At 32.1% G+C, this 24,601-nt stretch overlaps 1 protein-coding gene across 1 annotated transcript in view; it reads left to right on the top strand.

Annotated features, from left to right (window-relative positions):
- The window catches only part of LOC126888662 (uncharacterized), a 102,171-nt gene that overhangs the window by 16,803 nt on the left and 60,767 nt on the right, over positions 1–24,601 (top strand). Inside the window, exon 2 of the mRNA XM_050657024.1 lies at positions 7,177–7,313. Within this exon, the coding sequence (XP_050512981.1) occupies positions 7,177–7,313 (137 nt within the window). The remainder of the gene's footprint in view (positions 1–7,176; positions 7,314–24,601) is intronic.

The following is a 24,601-nucleotide window of genomic DNA, read 5'->3' as shown; positions in this document are numbered from 1 at the left end:
AAGTGTTATTTCGAAAAAAAAAAAAAATTTGAGCGATCCGTTGCTGTTATGCCCAAAAAGATACTGATTTTTTTCAGATTTGTTGGATCAAAATTGAGTTCAGGAAAAATTTTTGAATTTTTCAAAAAATTTTAGGTTATGTAGGTAATTTTTGGCTAGCTACGAAATAATAATTTTTAGTATATATTTTTCCATTCCTTTGAATGGCTGGGACAGATTTGCCATTTTCTCAAAATTCCTCAAAATTCGAAAAAACCCTTTTTGGGGGAGGTGGAAACATTAAAAAAGGGTTTTATTTATCGAATTGTGAGGAAGTTCAGGCGATCAGTTCAGGCAAATCTAATCCAGCCATTCAAAAGAATGGAAAAAAATACACGAAAATGTAATTATTTCGAAGTTTGCCAAAAATGACTTACATAACAAAATTTTTTTTTTCAATTCAAATAATTTTCCTTGTCTCAATTTTAGTTTAAAAAATCTGAAAAAATCAGTATGGCATAACATTGTATGTTCATTATTTTTTCAGATTTTTTAAAGCAAAGGATGGCTCAGTAAACGCTGAAAATATGAGAGAGAACACCAAAAAAAAAATAGGTTTTTCGAATTTCGAGGAATTTCCGGCGAGAAATTGGCAAATCTACCTTAGCCATTTAAAAGAATGGAAAAAATACAATAAAAATAATTATTTCTCAGCTAGCCAAAAATTACCTACATAACTTAAAAAATTTCTGACAAATTAAAAATTCTTTTCTTAGCTCAATTTTGATCCAAGAAATCTGAAAAAAATCAGTACGTTTTAGCGCAAAACAATATATATTCACAAATTTTTTCACATTTTTTAAAGCAACAATAGCTCAAAAAGATGTGTTTCAAAAAAACACCTTTTTGACGATAGGGGACACCTGGGGTCACATGGGGAGCAAAAAATTTTGTTAGGGCCGTTTTTAAATATGTACTTTCGATTGCCCATTACCAAGTAAGAATCCAGCCGAGTGCAGATTTTGCCATCTTATCCCGCTATATCCTTTGTAAGTGGTACCAAGGTATAAAATTTGTCTAATCGGCTTAGCTCACGCTGGGTTAAGCTGTTTTTAATTGCGACTAGACTAACAGTCTTTATGAATGACAGTTTTATAGCATTCAAAAATGTGATTTCCATAAATTTTAATTACAATTTACCACCTTTATAATTAAAATTCAGAGCTGGCGTAATGATATGAAATAATTGTAATTACGAGACGAATCTATTCATGTAAATGTTATTGTATTTGAGTGACATATTATTTTCCATAAGATGTAAGCGGTGTTTTTAACACGTTGACCTTGTTTATTTTTTTAAACTAAAGCCTACGTACTTGGCGGAGAGTAAAATCATTGCTTCATCATCAATATCCATATGTTTTGAAAAAGTTAATATTCCCACTACCAGCAAACCATTATTAGAACACCAACACGTGCAAAAATAATTTCTCTCACTGAGTTCTATACTGGCACATTTTCAGAAAATGGTGTTTTGTGATAACAACTACTTAAAAATCACGAGATTTCACTTTATTATTGAACTAAACCGGCATAAAGGTAGCTTGCATAGAATCCCCTAGATAGAGTTGTACTACGCGCATATTTCCCTCCATTTCGCTCGAGCGGCAGCACTATACCGTCACATAATATTTAATATGCTGTTTACTTTAGGTGTGTTTGTGTTGCTTCTACGTGGAATATCGGCACATTTTAATAAAACTAATGTTATGCCCCTTTATAATTTTTATAACCCCTTAATAAAAATATCTTATTTTTTAGTCAATACCGGCACATTAAAAGTTGTGCCAGTACGGAATGAATTATTTGGCAAAAACATACTATGTGTCACCAAAATATAAGGTTGTGTCGGTATAGAATTTACTTTAATTCAAATACTTCACTTTATGCCATGAAATAACAAAGTTATGTCAGTATAGGTTTACTTTTTCTTATATTTCACTTAGAATGTAAGAAGAAGAAGAATGTAAGAAGTGGATAAAAAACCGAATTAAACGCCTCCGAACAGGGGGCAATTGTCCTCTGGACAATCTTATCAAATGTACAACAAGAAGATAGACGTTCCAGCCAGATCAGTTAAAGATCCGTGTGCCATCACAAAATGCAGGCAAACATGTACCGGAAATGCACAGAAGAAGAGAGACGAGCGTTTTTAAGTTATACTGGGATTTGGGAGACATTTCCAAGCAGCTAAACTACATTATAATGGCATTGATGGAATAGGTTAATGTAGCAAAGAGTGGTGGAAGAACCAATAACAATGCTTTTTATTTTGTTAAACAAGGTACAAAAGTAAGGGTGTGAAAAGTTTTTTTCACTTCGACTTTATGTAGTACTTTAGGTCTTTTAGGAGAAGTCTCTGTTAAGTGATGTTTCAATACTGAAAGTCGAAAAGGATAATCATAGCATTGTCCTGTATAAAACTTCGTTTAACAAATTTTATTTTAAAATGGTCAACATATTCAAATAAATGACATTGAAATTAATAGGATCTATCACAATAAAATTACAATTTCCAGAAAAAAAGTATGAAGATCTAATATATCTTATTTGATCCTTTGCAATTAATAAAAGTCACAGTCAACTTACATTCCACGTTTTCATTCTTGTTTCTATAAACAAGGTTTTTCTATAACTGATAATCATTTTAAAATTCTTTTTCAGTTATTAGTAAGAAAAATATTGTTGTGTTCATATAGTAATAGACCGGGCAGTATCGTCGCCCCTGCTAGCAAAATTATTCCGATTCGATTTTTTTGCACAAACTTACTCAAAAAGAGGTCCTTATAACATATCCACAGGGTGCCGGCCGGTGCCGTGGTCGAAAAATTGTTTAAATAAATTTTTTTAAACAAATTCACAAAAATAATTTTTTTATTTCGAACAAATTTTTTTTAGATAAATTGGCTTATTCTGAGCAAAAAAGGTCTCTTGTCATTTTTTTCTAAAATTGATTGTTGTCGAGTTATATGCGATTAAAAATTTGAAAAATGCGAAAATCGACATTTTCAAGGCTTAATAACTCGAGTAAATATTATTATTATAAAATTCAAAAAGTGACCACAAGTTTCAAACCTCTTCTTCAATGTCCTGAACAGATCTTTGTGATTATTTTATTACAAAGTTGTTATTTTTAATTATTAACAATTAGCGCTATAGTCCAGGATGTATCCGTCGCCCCTGTTAGTGAAATTATTCCGATTCCATTTTTTTGCAGAAACTTACTCAAAACAAGGTCCTTATAAAATATCCACAGGGTGCCGGGCGGTGCCGTGGTCAAAAAATTGTTTAAAATTTTTTTTTAAACAAATTCACAAAAGTATTTTTTTATTGCCAACGTTTTTTTTTTAGATAATTTGGGTTATTCTGAGCAAAAAAGGTCTCTTGTGATTTTGCTCTAAAATTGATTGTTGTCGAGTTATATGGCCATTTTCGCATTTTTCATATTATAAATCGCGTATAATTCGACACCAATCAATTTTAGAAAAAAATCACAAGAGATATTTTTTGCTCAGAATGTCCCATATTATCTAAAAAAAATTTGTTCGAAGTGAAAAAAATATTTTTGTGAATTAGTTAAAAAAAATTGTTTAAACAATTTTTCGACCACGTCACCGCCCGACACCCTGTGGATATGTTATAAGGACCTCGTTTTGAGTAAGTTTCTGCAAAAAAATGGAATCGGAATAATTTCACTAACGGGGGCGACGATAAATCCTGGACTATAGCGCTAATTGTTAATAATTAAAACTAACAGCTTTCTAATAAAATAATCACAAAAATCTCTTCAGGACCTTGAATGGATTTGAACCTTGATTTGGTGACTTTTTGAATTTCATAATAATAATGTTTAATCGAGTTATTATGGCCATTTTCGCATTTTTCAAATATTTAATCGCATATAACTCGACACCAATCAATTTTAGAAAAAAATGAAAAGATACCTTTTTTTGCTCAGAATAAGCCAATTTATCTAAATAAATTTTGTTCGAAACGAAAAAATTATTTTTGTGAATTTGTTTAAAAAAAATTGTTTAAACAATTTTTCGACCACGGCACCGCCCGGCACCCTGTGGATATGTTATAAGGACCTCTTTTTGAGTAAGTTTGTGCAAAAAAATCGAATCGGAATAATTTCGCTAGCGGGGGCGACGATACTGTCCGGTCTATATATCTTTAGTGCCAATAAAAACGTGATTAAAAAATTAAAAAATAAAAAAGTTTATGTTATGAATTCTTTATGCCACCACTTACGACCAACCATCTTTGCCAAAGCACTATAAAACTTGAATTCAATACTGGCATATTTTTATATCAGAGTTCTCGAAATTCATACAATGGAAAAAAATGTAATACATATCTAACCATTCATTGACAAGTATTTGGTTTCTTATGTCGACGTCTTATCCATAAATTGTAATTTTGAATGGTATTTTATGATGTCATGAAACTTCATGGTCAATTATCTCAGGAATTCGTTTTTGCGGTTGTGCCACTATAGAACTCAGTGAGCGAATTTGTTTTATTTTTATGTTACAATATACTAGGAGAGTCTTTCTTTTAAAAACAATGCACCTGTTTTCAGTAGTTTAAATGATGCCTCTTTTGTTTTTATATTTCCCTTTATTAAGAGGAGATTTAGCTGAAAAAAATCACAAATGGTCAACTCTATATTCTTTTTCTCATGATCATCTTTCAGTGCGTCACAGTTTTTCGATTTCTCTCTAACGCATTAAATTGTATGTGACAGAAAAAAAGGCACGTCTGGGAATACTTCGGTAATTATTCTAGTTCGGTGATTATTCTAGTTGTCAATAGATGGCGCCATAATCAAAAAAGAATTATTTATTAAATAAAATAATAATATTATCAATATAATCTGTACAATTATTTATAAGACTATACAAATGAAAGAAAATACCATTTTATAAATGCAATAGACACAATTGATTTGGTTTTATTCCAAATTGAAAATAAAATTTGACAACTGTCAGATTTAACTAAAATGTCACGTTAGAATAAATGTCATAAATATGTATTATCACGGACTTACCTTTTTTTCTATAATTTGTGACGCACTGAAAAATGTTGATGAAAAGGAGAATAACAACGAAACCTCTGTAGAAAGAGTGACGCACGTCAACTACCTCGGCACCATAAAGGCGGGTTGACATTACTAGTGAATAACGAACGTGGCTCACGCTTACGTATTTTGGCCGTGCTATTGTTAGATATTTGATTATCTATTTTCAAACTCGAGCAGTACATTTGTATCTATGAATTGCATAAATACAAATGTACTGCTCGAGTTTGAAAATAGATAATAAAATATCTAACAATAGCACGGGCAAAATACGTAAGCGTGAGCCACGTTCGTTATTCACTAGTAATGTCAACCCGCCTTAATAAATGAAGAATAGACCAACATCCAAGAGATAAGAGTGCATATCATCAAATATAGATCTACATTAAACCGGATGGGGGTCTTCTTCAAGAAGACCCCACAACCTTTCTCTTGGCATAAAAGTAAGGATATAAGTTATATCGAAGAAATCTTAAAATCCTGTGGACTAACCGTGTCACATATGAGGAGGTCCTCATAAGAATGAAGAAGAACCTAGAGGTACTGATCACCATCAAATCTCGAAAGTTGAAATACTTCGGACACATAATGCAAAATGAATCCAGATATGCCCTGTGTTCAATACCAAATATTCATAATTCATATCCGATATTAAACAGTATATTTTTATCATCCCATATATCACATGAACCAATTTGTTATTATACTTAACCATGTGCGTGCTATTCCATTTGTTTAGTTGTTGCAATTCATAAACAATATTTTGGCAATTGACATTAATTTAGCTGACTAAGTAAAAACCTTTGTTCTTTCGGTCGTGTGGGCTATGACCCAATTCATGTTGCCAGCAAGAGAGAACATAGGTACATTTAAATTCATTAATTAGAATCAACTTAACCAGGCCAGATATGCCTTTAACTTCATTCCTTCGAGTAACTTCAGCGAGTCAATATGTAGCATCATAAGAGACTCAAGTTAATTAGCGTACGAGCCACATATCGGTACATCTACATTCTACCGGGGTTGTTGATTTACCATAGTGTCAATCTATATCAATAAATTGTCAAAGTGCTTTGGTGTTTCAATAACAGACGATAAATCCGACTGAGCCCAAAGATTAGACACCTGTTATATGCCATCCTGCAAGAAAAAATATTTGGATAGCGAGTTCCAGGAAGAAGAAGAACATCCTAGTTAAAGAAACTCAGAACCTGGTTTAGCATAACATCTGTGCAGCTTTTCCGCACTGCTGCAGATAGGATAAATTATTACATTTTACGATTACGATTTTATTATATTAACAGAGACATGGTTAGCTAATGATATACAGGATGGAGAGTTATTTAATAAAAATTATATTATATACAGAAAGGACAGAAATTTAAAAATTACAAGTAAAACAAGAGGAGGCGGGGTTGTTATAGCAGTAAGTAGAAAATTTAGTTCTTCGGAAATTCAGGTAGACACTCCTCTAGAAACCTTATTTGTAAACGTTAAGGTGTTTGGAAATACCACTATATTAAACTCTACATATATTCCTCCAGCATCTAAATTAGTTGTGTACCACGAGTATGCTAATTTATTTGAACGAGTGGATCAGTTGGTTGACAACAGTACATATATTTTATTGGCGGGTGATTATAATATACCACAAATAAATGGTATAAACTACCAGTTTAATGATCGAAATGAAGTAGAAAATATAATTCAAAATTTAATGTTGTCGTATAATTTAAAATCATATAATAATGTCGTAAACATTGATAATAGGACACTAGATTTGATCATGAGTAATTTTTGTATCAAGGTCGAAGAAAGCATATTACCATTAGTAAAAATAGATATAAGACATCCTTCATTGAAAATAGAATTTAGTATGAAGAAAAGTAGTTTTAACAAATGTAATAATTTAGAAAGTAGATATAATTTCAATAAAGCAAATTTTAAGCTTATTTATGAATTGTCAAGGGACTTTAATTGGGAATTATTAGGTCAGTTTGAAAATGTTAATGATTGTGTGTCGTATTTTTATCAAATATTATATAATATTCTAGATATAACGGTACCAAAATTTAATACAAAACCAAAAAACTGCAAAATATTTCCGCCTTGGTTTAATAGTGATATTATAAGTGATTTACAAGTAAAAGAGTTTTATAGGCGCAGAAGGAATCAATCAGAAGATTTTCAGGTAAAATACAGTGAAAAAAGAAAGGAAATTAAATTAAAAATTAAAAATGCATATAATGCTTATCTTGGAGATATACAGGGTAATATAAAACGAAGCCCGACACTTTTTTGGAATTTTGTAAAAAATAATAGGCAAACCAGCAATTCCGATGGTACTTTTCAGGTTGAGAATAGGGACGTATCCGATCCTAAAATTATAACAGGCGAGTTCGCTGATTACTTTTCTTCGGTCTATGATAATGATTCCTCGTATAATAAAGATGTAATTACCGAAAAAATGCGTGAATTACCCCTACAATTTTTTGATAATATTCATTTTGAGACGATTAGCACTATGTACTGATTTAGCAAAAGCGTTTTATAAATTGAAACCGAAAAGGGCTTCTGGCCCTGACAATACTCCTTGTTATATTTTTAAAGGATACAGGGATTGTTTGATGTACCCATTGATGGTAATATTTAATAAATCATTAAGCTCCGGTGTTTATTCAAACGAATTTAAACAAACCAAGATTGCGCCAATATTTAAAAATGGTGATAAAAAATATGTCAAAAATTATAGACCAATTGCGGTCCTAAATTGTATAGCGAAAATTTTTGAATTCATTTTACATGATAAGTTGTACAACACTTTTAAACATTTGATCTCAGCTGAACAACACGGCTTCTGTAAGAGGAGATCAGTTGAAACAAATCTCTTGACATTCGTTAATAAAGTAAGGGAGAATATAGACAATAAAATACAGGTAGATTGTATATATACAGACTTTACAAAAGCTTTTGAAAAAGTAAGTCACGGCAGTTTGTTATGTAAACTAAAGTACTATGGAATTAGCGAACATTTATTAAATTTTTTTATCTCGTATCTAAGATTACGAACTAAGGTACCTAGTATCATATAAAAGTGAATTGTCACACATATTTTTAAGTGAATCAGGAGTTCCTCAGGGATCTAATTTGGGACCACTCCTTTTTTCAATATTTATAAACGATTTACCTTCACAAGTAACATCCGATTGCTTGTTATACGCAGACGACTTCAAACTATTTCGTAAAATTGAAAACATAAATGATTACTTAGAGCTTCAAAATGATATAGATAATATTTGTGAGTGGTCCTTACGGAATAAGTTGTTATTTAACTTATCAAAATGTAAAGTATTAAAATTTAACACAAATAAAAACCCTTATCATTATATATATATATATATTTTATGCAAAATTCACAGTTAGAAAGAGTGACTTCTGTATGTGACCTCGGCATTTGTTTTCAAAATGATTTGAAATTTAATCAGCACATAAATAATATTGCTAAAAAATCGCACCAGTTACTAAGTTTTTTCAAGAGGACAACATATGCATTAACAAACACTGAAATAATACAATATTTATATTTTTCTCTAGTGCGTAGTAAACTTGAATTTGCTAATGTAATATGGAATCCTACACAGCTAAATTTAAACCGTTCTATAGAAGTAGTCCAAAACAAATTTTTTAAATATTTGTACTTTAAAAAACAGAACCAATCCCGAATATGCTTCATATGATCCTATCAGAAAAGAATTTGGTATAATAAAACTTGAGTATAGAAGAAGAGTTTTTGCCATTACGTTTCTTTTTAAAATATTGAATTATTTAATCGATAGCTCCTATCTTATGTCTCAAATAAACCTTTATGTAAAACCACGTAGTATACGCCCTCGTCAACAGACTTTTTTGGTAAATGATGATAGACCGATAACTCGACTATGTCATATACACAATGACTTCTTTTTTTCTGTAAATATATTTGACACAAATCTACCAAAATTTAAGCGTGAAATCAAAGGGATATACACTAATGATTAAATGTTGTCACATTAGTACCTCACTCTTAATATTATCACATACTTATGTGGGATATTTTATTTTAACCCTTAACTACAGACATCCGGTATTTTTTACCGGTGGGCATTCCCAAAATGTGGATTTCGTGGTAACCTCACAACTTACAAGTTCATGTGTCTCTGTACCTCTCGGGCAGTTTGTATAACAATGCTAGTCAAAGCGTGTATTGTGTATTGTCAATATTTTCTTTTCTGGTACACATCAAAAATCTTAACCGGTAAAAATTACCGGATGTCTGTGTTAAGGGAGTATTTTTATATGAGTACTATATTTGTAAATCTGAAATGTTTACATTATTTTTTTGTGTTTTTGGGGAAAAAGTAAAGAAATGGACTGTGGAAGACATCCTGGACCTTCAATGAAGGTTAAATTTGAAGATAAAAATTTTGAGGCCACTTTGCAAAAATGGAATTGCCATTTAATTTTATTATAATTTTACCCCTTGCAGATTTTTTTTCATGGATGTAAAAATTTTCGTGGATGCTATTTTATATTTCCTTTGTGATTCTATGTTACGTTTATTTGTTAAAAAAAAGTTTAAATTTTTGTCCATAGCATTTATGGCCGTTTGTTTCAATAGACCAAAAATGTTACCAAAATTCTGGTTTAATAGATTATTCTTCAAAAATCTTGTCATTATATTATTAAAATCACCCATTTTACCATTTTTCCCATATCTAGAGACTCCATAAAAACACATAATGCAAAAAGTTTTTGTTTTTTATTATTAACTTTATATTTTGACTCTATTTTATAATGACCGGTAAAAAATACCGGGAGTCTGTAGTTACGTGATAATATTGGGATGTCTGTAGTTAAGGGTTAAGTTTGTGTTAACATCTATATATACTTTCTAAAACAAAACATCAAAAACCAACCAAATATGTAGGTAAATACTTGCTGTCTTGGTGAGCTCCCTATGCACGAATAGGTATACGTAGGTTATTTCTGTTCTTGATATAAATACACTTTTTTTTTTCTTTTTTTTTTATTATTAAACGCTTTTCTTTTTTTGTTTTTTTTTTTATATGTATACGTTTACACCTTATAATATTTATAATATTTAAGTTCTTTACGTTTTTTCTTTTTTTTTGTTATTTGATTTCAATATAATCGTTGTAATAATGTATAGAAACATGTAATTAGGCTTTGCCTGTTTGTTTCTTAAATAAATAAATAAATAAATATTGCCAGGATGATCGTCAACATTCGTCACGGATAGGCATAAAGAAGAAGAAGAAGAAGAAGAAGAAGAAGGAACTGCGTCAAACATTAAAGTTCATTGACGGAGATGGCATACATATACATAAAATGACCTGTTAGTTGATTATAAATTAAAGATTTCTTGCTTAACTACATATTACTATAATCTATCGCAGTTTTAAGACCACATTGTCAATCACTTTGAAGTCATTCCAGATGGTAGAGTGGACAACTAATAATAACGTTTGACTCTCGGAGGGACATTCTATACACAGTATAGTTTCTTATCATCATCATCAATGGCGCTAAAACTCTTCGCGAGTCTTTGTCGCGTTTACTATTGCCATCCATGTTTGTCGGCCCTATGCCACTAATTCCCATTGTCGTACTCACATTTTCTCTAGATCCTCTTTGACTGCATCTTTCCACCTTTTTCTAGGCCGTCATACAGACCTTCTTCCATCTGGCCTTTCCAGAACACTTGTTTATAAGACAATTGTCGTTATTGCCTAGTTTTTTTATGCTCTCTCTTCATTGGGTCTCAGTTTGTTAACCTTGTATGTCCTACTCGGATGCGGTGTTGTATGACTTTCGCTCATTTTTATTTGGACTTAGGTTAGTTTCTTGAATAGATGCTACATCTTAGCAATGGTTTGAGAAGAAAATAGAGTCCCTTTACCGTTTGTACTGTATATTAAGAGACTATATCAGCGCGTTTTCAATATTAATTCAAGACATAGTAGCCGCACAGTGTTTCGAAAGTTATGTGAACTTTTGGCAGCAGTACATCGGCTGTACGGGGCATTATCAAAGACTGTGCCTTCGTCTTATTGCGATAATACATAGTATCGTCGTCGTCGCGGCAAAAGTCACTAAGTCCAAAATAACAGATCTGACCAAACCAGCATTTTTAGTGATTTCTGCCTGAAAACACAATGGTAATTTTGGACTTATGCATATTCAGTGACTTAGGCAACCATCTTTAGGTACTTTCTAGGATTTCGTTGTTTTTGCCAGACTATGAAAATTGATATTGTGAATCGATCAAGACATTTAACTCAATTAAGACAAAAGTGGTCTTAGTGAGTTTTGCCATGACGACGACGGTATATTCGTAGGCGCGCTGAATGTTGCCAAATCAGTGAGTAAAGTTCGATTTATTGTTATGGATTTGATCGATTTTAGTAGTTCGAATGTAAAACAAAATATAGGCAAGGGATAAAAAAGTTTATTTGAAGAAAGTGTATTTTCTTATTCTTCTTAATGGCGGTACAGGTTCGTTTTTATAATATTTTATTTAATTTTATAGTAATTTCCACATACTAACACCTTTTTCAAATTGGGCTCTGTATCGATATTCTTTACTATATTACGTATTGTGTGCCCAATAACTCGAAAAAATATTCAAAATAAAAATTAGCGCTGCAACCTTGGAACGCATTTTCCATCTTGATGACACGCTGATGTGGCCTTAATAATTAAGGCTTAGATAATTATTATCCTAGTATTAATGATAGTAATTTTTATTTTGTTGTTTCAGGTGAGTAATGACTGTATTATCAGGAACTATTGGTATGTATTTATTAAACATTTATTTTCCTACTCATACAGTTAATTTTTTGGTAACACGTTCGGTGCCCATGAAGCACGTGTAGCGTCACTAAGGTCTTATAAAGTTACCGCTGACGCATAAGTAGCATCAATAGTACAGTGTTACTAAATGAATTGTTTAAATAGCTGGTACCAGCCAAGTACCAATGTACCAACAACAGCTGCACAAGGAGAAGACGTCAACAGGTTCTATGGTCGTCTAGAAGAAACTGTTCGCGCTATTCCGAATCGTGAACTCATCATAATTTTAAGAGATTGTAACACCAAAGTGGGGTCATCTAATGAAAATATTGAGGGAGTGCTGGCAAATATGGACTGGGACAGAGAAATGAGAATGGCGACAGTCTAGTGGAGTTCTGTGTAGAATAACATCTTACAATTACAAACACGTTATATCAACATCATCCACGGAGATTATACACATGGCGTAGCCCAGTTGGACGAGCAAGGAAGCAAATATACTACATCCTAATAAGATCAAGATGGAAGTCGTCGTCTATCAGCTTTAAAACACATCCTGGCGCAGACTGTGGAAGCGATCATCAACTCCTCATATTGAACGTTCGACTTCGTTTTAAGGTCCCCAAAAGGAGACCCCAGAGAAAAGTCATGTCTCTAAATCCATCAAAAATCAATGACTTCCAACACAAGCTAGAAGAACCTCTATCTTTAGACCAAATAGATAGTGACCCAGAGCGCACATGGATCTATCTCAAAGATAAGGTAATCGAGGCTGCAAAAGACTGTGAGGCAGCGGTTTCCACTGGCCGTAAGCCATGAATATCCGATAATACATGGACTGTGATTCAACGCAGGAAGGAACATGAATCTAGATACGGAACAAACGATGAATACAGAGCGCTATCGAGAGAAATCAGAAAACAGTGCCGCAAAGACAAAGCTGATTAAATCTCTCAAATATGCAGAGGGATAAAGGAACATGGCTGTCGAAATGAACCGAGAGATTTATTCCAGAAAATCAAACTCCTTACCAGAGAATTTAAACCTCAAACGTAGTCTGTAATAGATAAGGAAAGTAATCTAAAGACCGATACTGACAAAATATTGAAAACATGGCGAAATTATTGTGGCGAGCTATATAAAATAACGAGGTATCAGCAGAAAATCAGTGGCCCTCTGACAACCCTAGAAAACCTACTGTCTTACTATCTGAAGTCAAAGATGCAATTAAATAACTAAAGAGAAATAAATCCCCAGGCACCATGTGAAATACTACAGTTACTAGGTGACATATACATATCATCCATTCTATCTGTGTCGCTGTTTGGAATTCAGGAAAATGGCCATCTGATTGGTGTACCTCAATTTTTTATCCCGCTACACAAAAAAGGAACTACTACCAGATGTGAAAACTACCGCACACTGTCACTAATAACACATGCTAGTATAACCTTGTTGCATATCATCAAAAACTGATTAAAAACCTATCTACATTACCAAATACCTCAGGAACAAGCGGGGTTTGTAAAGGGTAAAGGTACAAGGGAACAAATCCTGAACCTGAGACAACTCATTGAAAAGTCTGGAGAATTTCAAGTACCTATGATTATATGCTTCGTTGACTACCAAAAGGCATTTGATTGTGTAAGCTGGATAAATCTGTGATCAATTTTAATAGAAATGGGCGCACTAATGCACCTGGCGACACTTACTTAAAATCTGTACCAGTCCAATATAGCGACAGTACGACTAGATCAGATGTTCTCAAACCAATTCAAGACCGAGAAAGGTGTAAGACAAAGATGCGTGTTGTCATCTGACTTATTTAACATTTATGGTGAACATGTCATGAGGATGGTTTTAGAAAGATGGGTCGGTGGAGTAAGAGTATCTGGTAGGAAAATCTCCAATTTAAGATTTGCTGATGACACTACACTTATAGCAGCAAATGAGCAAGAAATATTTGATCTTCTGCGAAGAGTTGGGTACGAAAGCAATAAAGTTGGTCTGAAAATCAATAAAGCTAAGACAAAAATAATGGTGGTCGACAGATTCGACACTATTCAACTGACTAACATGTTACAGGAATAACAGATAGTAAACACCGTTGTCTATCTTAGGTCTGGTATAGCTAACGATGGTAACTTGAAGCAAAAGTTCGGAAATGTATTGGTATGACAAAAAATGCGATGAGTCGCCTAACTAAAGTTTGGAAAGACAAATATATCTCTCAAAATAACAAGATGAGACTAGTGAATGCCCTTGTATTCTCAATATTTCTATACGGAACAGAGACTTAGACACTTCGCGCATGCGAGCGCCAAAAAATTGATGCCTTTTAAATTTGGTGCTGGAGAAGAATGCTGCGCATACCTTGGACAACTCATAGGACAAACGTTTCCATTCTAAACCAACCCAATATTAAAAAAAGGCTGTCCACAAAATGTCTGAAACAAATTCTGCAATTCTTTTGTCACACGGATCACAGAGGTGACGACAATTTGGAGAGATTAATTGTTTCTGCAAACGTTCCGGGGAGAAGATCAAGAGGACGATCACCAACTAGATGGTCCGACCAAATAAATAATTCAGCTGAAAATTCATTCTGTGAAGCTCTTAGAGCAGCTGAAAATAGAGACCAATTGAGAAACATTATTAGGAATATTGGAAGAATTTACGATCCTCAGTAATGGAGAAACGACCAGAGAGGGAGGACCAGCCAAGCGACGCAAGTTCTAGATGGGCACCAAACTTGTTAAATTTTCGTTAAAACTTGATATTAAAAGAAGAATTTGTTAATTAGCCCAAATTCAGTTTGGCAATTTTTGCGAAGGGCGGCGGCGGTCTAAATGACTAGTGGACACGCATAATTAACAATTAAAAAACAACGATCTTAACTGATATAAGCCCTGATTACTCTTCATAATCTTGAAGTAGAATAATTAAACCACAATTTATTCGCTTGCAACCTCAAAAATAATAATTTACATGAGTGTTCTATCCCTGCATCTAGAATGCGTATTTTCGCATTTTTCAGATTTTAAATTGCTTATAACTCAAACGCTATTAACTGTTGAGAAAAATGAAAATGAGAACTTTGAATGACCCAAAAAACCATATAAAAAATATTTTACGGAGCAAAAAAGGTAATATTTTAAATTTACTAAAAAAAGTTTACAATTTCCGCCTAAAAATTTCGCCCGGAATCCTTCAAATTTAAAGTGGACATTTTTGACTAAGAATCCGCAAAGAAACCGAATCAGAATTTTTTTCTTAAGGAAGTAGCCTCGCAAAATAGACCTTGACGGATTTGATTTTATATTATAATGGTAGGGAAGCCCAAGCGGGGATTTTTGCAGTTACTCAAGCGCGTCAGATTATTACATGGGGTAAAAACCTTGTACCCTGAAAATATATTTCTACCATATATTGGCTCTTAATGCAGGGGAGTTCGTTAAGGGGGGGAGGGCGAAAAAAAATCTATCCTTAGAAAAACTCGAAATCGTCAGATTAAGATAAGGCAAGTTAAATACATTCAAAACAGTGTATTTTTCAAAAATCTGATGATTTGAGCGAGGCGTGAGGAAATGGGCGAGTCCAAAAATTTCACAAGAAAAAAGCGAATATCTCGCGAAATAAATGACAAATCAAAAAACTAAAAAATACGTGCTTAACATTTTTGAAAAACCTCTTCAAAGATACCGAACAGGACTTTCCACGAAGAGGGGTGGTGGGTAAATTTAATATTTTAAATACTAATCCCGCGATATTGCTCTAAATGAACATCAGATCGAAAAATTGAAAAATACACTTATTTAATATTTTTGAAAAATCTATCAAATAGCACCAAACTCGACTTGGGTGATTTGGATTCCTTACGTAAAAATAAGTAACTTTTATTCGAGACATTTTTTCGAATTATGGCGCTATAATCTAAAAAACGATGGTTGGAAATGGAAAATTTAATTAAAAATTGAAAGTCCCCACTAAAATGGAAAACTTTACTTAAATTTTTTTGGTTTTAGGACCTACTCTGCACATGCCAATAGATCACCATAACGCTCGAGTGACTGCACATTTAGCATACTCTGCTCCCCTACCATAATTAACTAAAAAAAAATGCATAAAAATAAAAATAAAAAAATATGAAAAAAATATTTTTAAGAGACGCTTTTCTTTAGTTACCTGTTACTAAATTTAAACATATTATAAAAAAATCAACTGAAAAGTAAAAAATAAAAAAAATTGAATAAATCAAACACATTTGTCAAAGAATAACGTGGCGCGTCTTCATCGAATAAACTTTTTTCGCACCATGCTTTTCTTTAACGAATGTGTTAGATTTTTTCATTTTTTTTTTATTTTTTCGCTTTTAGTTGATTTTTTATAATATGTTTAATTTTAGTCACTAGTAACTAAAGAAAAGCGTTTCTTAAAAATATTTTTTCATATTTTTTTATTTTTTACTTTTTAGTCTTACACTGACTTTTCAAACATTAAAATATTATATCGTCATGTTTATTAAAATATGTATAAAACATATGATGTACAAACATGAAAAGTAGTCGGAACCGGCAAAAAATTTGAAAATTTATTGTTTATTTATGAAGCGTAACGTAAACAATTAACGTAAAAAGTAAAATTATGCAGGTATAGTTCATATAATTAGCTACAACCTGTAAAAGTTGCAAGTTTGTTCATTGTAAAAAACAAGAAAATTTAAGCATTTTCCGTTAAAATCATTTTTTTATTTAAACAATTATTAATAAACAAAAAAAATTTTTATTGACTATTCGTGTATTGTTCCCACGAATGCATATGTCTGCAAATTTTTAGTCATTTGTGTTGAAGAAAGGACAGTCAAATTAACGTCCAAAAATTTGACCCAAACGATTGAACTAAAGAAAAGCGTTTAATTAATTAATACGACAAAACGAATTCTAATGTTAGTTGTAGCACAAAACGTCTCTACCGGTGGCTTGTCTAAGACTATGATAAAATCACAAATTTTTTAAATTTGAGTTTTGGTTGAAGTTTTGTTTCGTATCGTATTGAAATTTGATACGAATAAACGCCGATTTATATATAAACAAATATATGAGCGTTTAAAATTTGAAACTTTATTGTTTATTTATGAAGCATAACGTAAACAATTAACGTAAAAAGTGAAATTAGGTATAGTTCATATCATTAGCTACAATCCGTAAAAGTTTCATGTTTCTACATTGTATAAAATAAGAGAATTTTAGGATTTTCCATTAAAATCGGTTTTGTTATTTAAACAATTAATAAACATAAACAACTTTTTTATTGACTATTCGTGTATTGTTCCCGCGAATGCATATGTCTGCAAAATTTCATTCATTTGCATTGAAGAAAAGTCAGACAAATTAACGTCTAAAGATTTGATGCAAAGTATTGAAGTAAAGAAAAGCGTTTACAAATACAGGGTGATTGATTAGTGGGGTAAAGCTCAATAGATCCGCTATAGTAATAGATAGCAATAAAAGGTGATAACAAAAATTTTAGCGACCTTTGAGCTTCACATTACAAAATTGGTTAGAATGTTACAGGGTGTTCGATAACACAGTGGCAGACCAAACTTATGTTTTTTTTTTAATCCTGTTAACTTCTCCATCTTAAAAATATAAAGGTTTGTTATGTTACACAGGGTATTTACAGTTATAAGCAGTTTTATATGAAAATCGTAACAAGTTTAACTCCCTGTATAAATAAAAATAAGCAAAACAGCAATGGTTTATTAATGCCATATTTTCTGACGTATTGTCAAAATTTTCAAGAATGGTTGATATTGCTAATTTTCTTTATATCAAATACAGGGTGAGTCAAAACGCAAGTACATTATTTTCTCAGTAATTTTAAATGGAACATCCTGTATTTTATATCACTATTGAAAAGTACCATTGCCGTACTTTAATTTTTAGATAACATTCCCTATGCCTAAATTTATTAGTTTTCGGGATATTTTCATTTTTCAATGGACCAGTAGCGTGGCCACCCAAATCACCAGAATTTAATAAACTGTACTGATTTTTTTGGGACTACGTTAATAATGAAGTTTATAAAATACCTCCAACAACAAGGGATGAGATGAAAAATACAGTACAAAGTGTATTTCGATGTGTTAATTTACAAATGCTTCGTAGAGTAAGTAGCTCATTCAATGATCGTTTTTAGGCGTGCATAAATGTGTTAGGAGATAATTTTGAACACATAAATATTAAAAGTATTTTATTAAAAGTAGCTTCTAATTTTTTCAAACATGTTTTTTTTCAAAATGTATTACTGATAAATTATGTTTCGTTCTATATTTGTTACATTGTTACATTTATACAGGGTGTTAGTAAATAAGTATGAAAAATTTTAATGACTAATTTCTACATGAAAAATTAATTCCAGTTTGCTCTATAAGCATATGTCCGCAAATGCTTAGTTTCGGAGATACGGGGTGTTGAAATTTTTATTTCAAACTGCCAATTTATTTATTGCTCTAAGACCAGTTGAGCTATGAAAATGAAATTTGGTGAGTTTTTGGAGGTGGTTATTACGAATTTTATGACATACAATTAAGAATTTTGTATTCATCATTGGCGCGCCTACGGGCAATGGTCTGAATTATTTTAAAGAAAAAAATAGTACACCACTGAGATATTTCGAATTAGAAATTACTTTTATATTCCACGTCTAATTTATGATAAAAAAGCTCTTTGCCTTTTTTTCATATGATGCACCGTTTTTATGCAGAAAAATAAAACATCTTGGCGCACATTTTTCATTTCTTAATACATCATCAAGAACTATCCAATATAATAATACTAAACTAGAACAATAACAGAAAATGTTACTAATACCAGTTCAACTAGGTGCAAAGCTGCAAGAAATGTTTGAAATGATCTCCTTTACAGGTAACAGAAGAAATTTATATTCATCATTGGCGCGCGTACGAGTAATGGTTCGAATTTTTTGAAGAAAAAAATGGTACGCCACTGAGATATGTCAAACTAAAAATCATTTTTGAGTTCCTCGTTCAATTGATGACAAAAAATCTTTCTTGCCTTTTTTTCATATGCGGCGCCGTTTTTATGCAAAAAAATTAAACATCTTAACGTTTACAAAGTATTTGAACTTAGTTTCTATGCATATGGAAACTACCTCAAATACTTGGTAAGCGTTAAGATGTTTTATTTTTTTGTATAAAAACGGCGCCTTGTATGAAAAAAAGGAAAGAAATATTTTTTATCGTAAATTGAACGAGGAATTCAAAAATGATTTTTAGTTTGACATATCTCAGTGGCGTACTATTTTTTTCTTCAAAAAATTCAGACCATTACCCGTATGCGCGCCGATGATGAATATAAAATTTTTTCTGTTATCTGTAAAGGAGATCAATTTAAACATTTCTTGCAGCTTTGCACCTAGTTAAAATCTTATTGGTAATATTTTTTGTTATTGTTCTAGTTTAGTATTATTATATTGGATAGTTCTTGATGATGTATTAAGAAATCAAAAATACGCGCCAGATGTTTTATTTTTCTGCATAAAAACGGTGCATCATATGAAAAAAAGGCAAGAAAGGTTTTTTATCATAAATTAGACGTGAAATTTAAAAATAATTTCTAGTTCGCAATATCTCAGTGGCGCACTATTTTTTTCTTTAAAATAATTCAGACCATTTCCCGTAGGCGCGCCAATGATGAATACAAAATTCTAAATTGTATGTCAAAAAATTCGTAATAACTACCTCCTAAAACTCACCAAATTTCATTTTCATAGCTCAACTGGTCTTAGATCAATAAATAAATTGGCAGTTTAAAATAAAAATTTCAACACCCCGTATCTCCGAAACTAAGCATTTGCGGACATATGTTTATGGAGCAAGCTGGTATTAATTTTTCATGTAGAATTAGCCCTTAAAATTTTTCATACTTATTTACTAACACCCTGTATACAAAAGTAATGTTTATTGTCTTCATAAAATGTATTTTTGTCTGTGTGTTTTTTTGTAAAATTTATTACTAATTTTCTGTTTATTTCTTGCATTTACATAAAAAGATAGTTTTTAATTGTTCCAAAAATGTTGCATGTTGTGGTTGTGTTTTTGTTTGTAAAATGTATTACTAATAAATTTTTTTTATTTCTATATTTGCTACATTGTTACCTTGATTAGCGGATTGATAATCGGTAATCGTCAATTTTCAATTGAGTCATGGCTTACTTAAAATTTAGATAAATTTGAACACCTAAAATAATTTGCTCTGAAAAATGAAAATATCTCGGAAATGTACGGTAATGTTACTTTTCAATAATGATATAAAGGACATGGTGTTCCATTTAACATTACTGAGAAAATTATTTACTTGCGTTTTGATTCACCCTGTATTTGATTTAAAAAAATTTAGCAATATCAATAATTCTTGAAAATTTTGACAATAAATAAAAAAATATAGCATTAATAAATCATTGCTGTTGTGATTATTTTTATTTATACAGGGAGTTGAACTTGTTACGATTTTCATACAAAATTGGTTATAACTTTGTAAATACCCTGTATAACATTACAAACCGTTATATTTTTGTAATGGAGAAGTAAGCAGGATTTCGAATATAAAATAAAAAAGGGTGTTCCATTTGAAAAAAAAAACTTAAGTTTGGTCTGCCAATGTGTTATCAAACAACCTGTAACATTCTAACTTATTTTGTAATGTAAAGCTCACAGGCGGCTAAAATTTTTGTTATTAACTTTTATTGCTATCTATTACTATAGCGGAGTTATTGAGCTTTATTCCACTAATCAATCACCCTGTAGGTAAAAGTAAAAGTACAAATTACATATTTTCTCCTACAAAATTCACAAACGATACATTAAACAACTCGAAACCGCCAGTATATTTTTTTATTGTTATATATTTTTAGCACAAATAATGAGTAGTCATAAAGACATATTTAGCCCATTTAATAGCGTCTATTATTACTTTGTTATTCCAACTTTCCCAATATTCTTCTATTCTATTCCATAAATCTATTATGTCACTCACTCTCTCTAATTTTCCATTCCGAATAATCTACTTAAATATGCACATAATCTTTATTCAATAAGGCGACACTTTTTTTCTCGTGTAGAAATAAGAGACCTAAATGGGATCATACTATTTTATTTGAGCAAAGTTTTTGCCTGACTGGAGTTCACAAACTTTATCCAAGCCCGCCATTCATTTTGGGCTTTTTCTGCCCGAATTTTTATGTACACAACGCGAAAAATATGCAAATTCCCCACAGGGGGATTTGCACCAAAAATTATGGTCGGTTTAAACGGATCGAAGTTTTTTAACAAGATTTTTTATTATTGCAATTGAACATAGGCCCGCTTCAGGATTATTTGAAAATGAGGATAGTGAGGAAATTGCATTCATTATATCCCTATACCCGCGCATATTTTAGTTCAGCATATTTTAAATAATTTGTACTATAAAAATACCTCTATGTAGTGATTATTTTGTTAAATATTTCATAAATGCTTTTTTACAATCGTTACACATGCTTTGCTGCATAGTCCATTTAAATTTTATTAAAAAAATATTTATAATCCCATACTTTAATATAATTTTATATACATGTATGGTACACTATAAATACCGTTGCACGTCATTATCTACGTCATAGATCTAAGTTGACATTGTTGCCAAATTACAAAAACTCTTACGTCTATGTAATAAAATATGTCTAGTGGCTGTAATTTCAGTGAACTTAACTAAAAAATTCTAAAAAGTAACAGACCTACGAGTTAAATATTTTGTGTTGATATTATATGTGACGTCACCGCGGATGACGTGTAACGGAATTTATACTGTACCAAACATATATACCTATACATTGTAGAAAATTAGAATGTGTGATTAAATCATAGATCTTTTTTCTCATTAACGGACTTCTGAGAGATTTGATTTCACCTTTCTTTCACGTAATCTCTATGAAATTCGGGAATGCATTTCTCACCATCAATATAATACTCCCGTGAACTTTTTGACATGATATGAGGCTGGAAGGGAAAGTACACTTATACGACTCATGTGTAAGACCGATCATGACGTACGCAATAGAAACAAGATGTGACACAGCAGCAGAAACCAAAAAGATACTGGGAACATCAGAAATGAGAACGTTGAGGTCAATAACTGGGAAAACATAAAGAGACAGAATACCGAACGACAGAATAAGAGATCTCTGTAACATACAGGATATAGTACGGTGGGGAAAACAGAGACGACGAGAGTGGAATCATGCAGCATGTGACGAGAATGGACAGCGAGAGAATAGTCCGTATAGCCAGGGATTCGAAGCCAATAGGCAAGAAGCCAATAGTAAGGCCCTTTAAAAGCTGGTGAGATAGCTGGCAGTCAACACCACAGCTGGAAATACAAGCTCAAAATCGGTTAAGAACAGACCAACAGGCCTAATATAAGAAGAAGAAGAAGAAGAAGAAGAAGAAGAAGAAGAAGAAGAAGAAGAAGAAGAAGAAAAATAACTTTTTGACATACGAAAATCACTTTTAGTCGTTGAATTTTTTTCTATATAAATCTTGACACTTTTTACGAGTTTTCCATCCAACTTCCAACACCTGTGTTTATTTCGGTTCTTTCGCAAGTTGTATGAATTGCTCTTTCGGAGAGCTCAAAAGTTTTTTTAAACAATTTTTTACGCGTTCTGATATTTTTCGCTTCTTTCATTAACGAGAATGTTTGATTTTCACAAGACTTTGGAACAACCGATTGTGTTAACTCCCTCTGTCATTCCAAGTATCCCATTTCTCAAAACATTTCAAACAGTTTTTCCGACAGTTCTCATCAATTTTATCATTGAACTTGAGTTTACAGTTATCAAAAGTTGGCTTCATGCTGGTTTTGTTCACTATTCCTCTAGTTGTGGAGTCAAATTTCTTTCCACATTTTCTGATCTTTTTTGCTATATTTTTTTTATTGAATGAACCTCATTTGCTTTTTTTTGTAGCAGCAATTGATTGGCTTGAAGTTTGTTTTTTAACCTTAGTTTCTTCGTCCACACATTCACTATTGGTTTTGGATCCAGAGGTAATTTATTAACGTTATACAATCATGATAATAGAGAGTGCTATTAAGTATTACCTTTAAACTTTCCTGCATGGAAAATAGGAAGTTTATCAATACAATTATTTATTTATTTAATGTAGAATAAACCAACACATCTATTTACCGTATCACTAAAACTCGAGAAAATAATATGATGAAATTATAAGAAGAATAGTATAACATAAATTGTCTTTTCCCGTACAAACAGTTCATACCCGTTAAATATGATGAATTATTAAGTAAGAAATATAGCGTGGACAATGGAATATTAAAAGAGCTGTAGTACGCGCATTCAATTGTTTGGTCTGTCATTTGCTCGTTTAATTATTTTTTTTAGATTAATATCAAGACATAGTTTTTATCTAGCTTGATATATCTTTGTAAGAAAATTTATGAACGCTCCATTAATATTTGACAATAAAGAAATATAATATTATTCATTTCCTTTGTGACTCTATAAAAGAGAATAACAGTTACAAGGAGAAAAACATTTCGACACTGAAACATTTACCGAAATAGTAACGATAGGTCCAAGAATCCATATAGGTCCAATGGAACATTCGATCTGGTGGAATTTATTTCCTTAATTCTACGGGAGAGACAGAAAAACATATTTAATTTTATTATTATTGGCAAGAAATAAATCGTAAAATGAAATAGCCCTAGCGTCGGCTTCATCTGGAATAGCTGGAACTATATTAAAAAACAAACTAACTGCACATACTGTATTTAAATTATATACCACTAAACATGCGAGTAAATCAAACACTAGTTTGTAACATCACCATAAATAGCGCAATAGCGAAGATTTTACAGGTATACTAATTAACAAGGGACCATTGGAGGTACTAGATAGAACTTTGAAATATATTCGTGACAGACACTGCATTTCTGGTGAAGCCATTATTCTATTGTCAGGTGATTTTCGTGGTACGGAAAGTGGTGGATCACGTGTGGGTGGTGACCTGGAAGGCTGCAAACAAGAAAAGTTGAAATTGGAAGGTTGCGCTGGACAATGTGATGCCAAACATTGGGGGACCCAAATCCGAAAGGAAAAGGGCTTTGCACGGTGCTGTGCAGTCGATCATCCTCTACGCGGCACCAGTCTGGAATGGGGCTGTAGAGATACAGGCCTACAAGGGATTCATGGACGTGTGGACAGAACAAGTCTGCTGTGAGTAGCATGCGCTTACAGGACTGTGTTTGCGGTAGCCTTGTGGACCATCACTGGATGTGTTCCACTGCATGTGGTGGTAGTGGAAAGAAAAGAACTATGTATATGAGACAAGCGACCTAGGGCCGAGAGAAGATAGCAAAACGAAAGGTCAATTGAAAGATGGCAAGAATAATTGACCAACATGGAGGATGTGGCACAGTGGGCAAAAATTCTGCTCCCAAACCTAAAAGATTGGGTGGACTGTGGTCACAGGGACTGGATTATTTCCTAACGCTGGTGCTCACAGGACACGGGTGATTTAGAGCCTACCTCTCTAGGTTCGGAAAG

This window comes from Diabrotica virgifera, chromosome 7 (assembly GCF_917563875.1).
Source record: "Diabrotica virgifera virgifera chromosome 7, PGI_DIABVI_V3a".
NCBI classification, from domain to species: Eukaryota; Metazoa; Arthropoda; class Insecta; order Coleoptera; family Chrysomelidae; genus Diabrotica; species Diabrotica virgifera.
The sequence above is the reverse complement of the archived record's forward strand: the minus strand, read 5'-3'. Positions and strand labels throughout refer to the sequence as shown.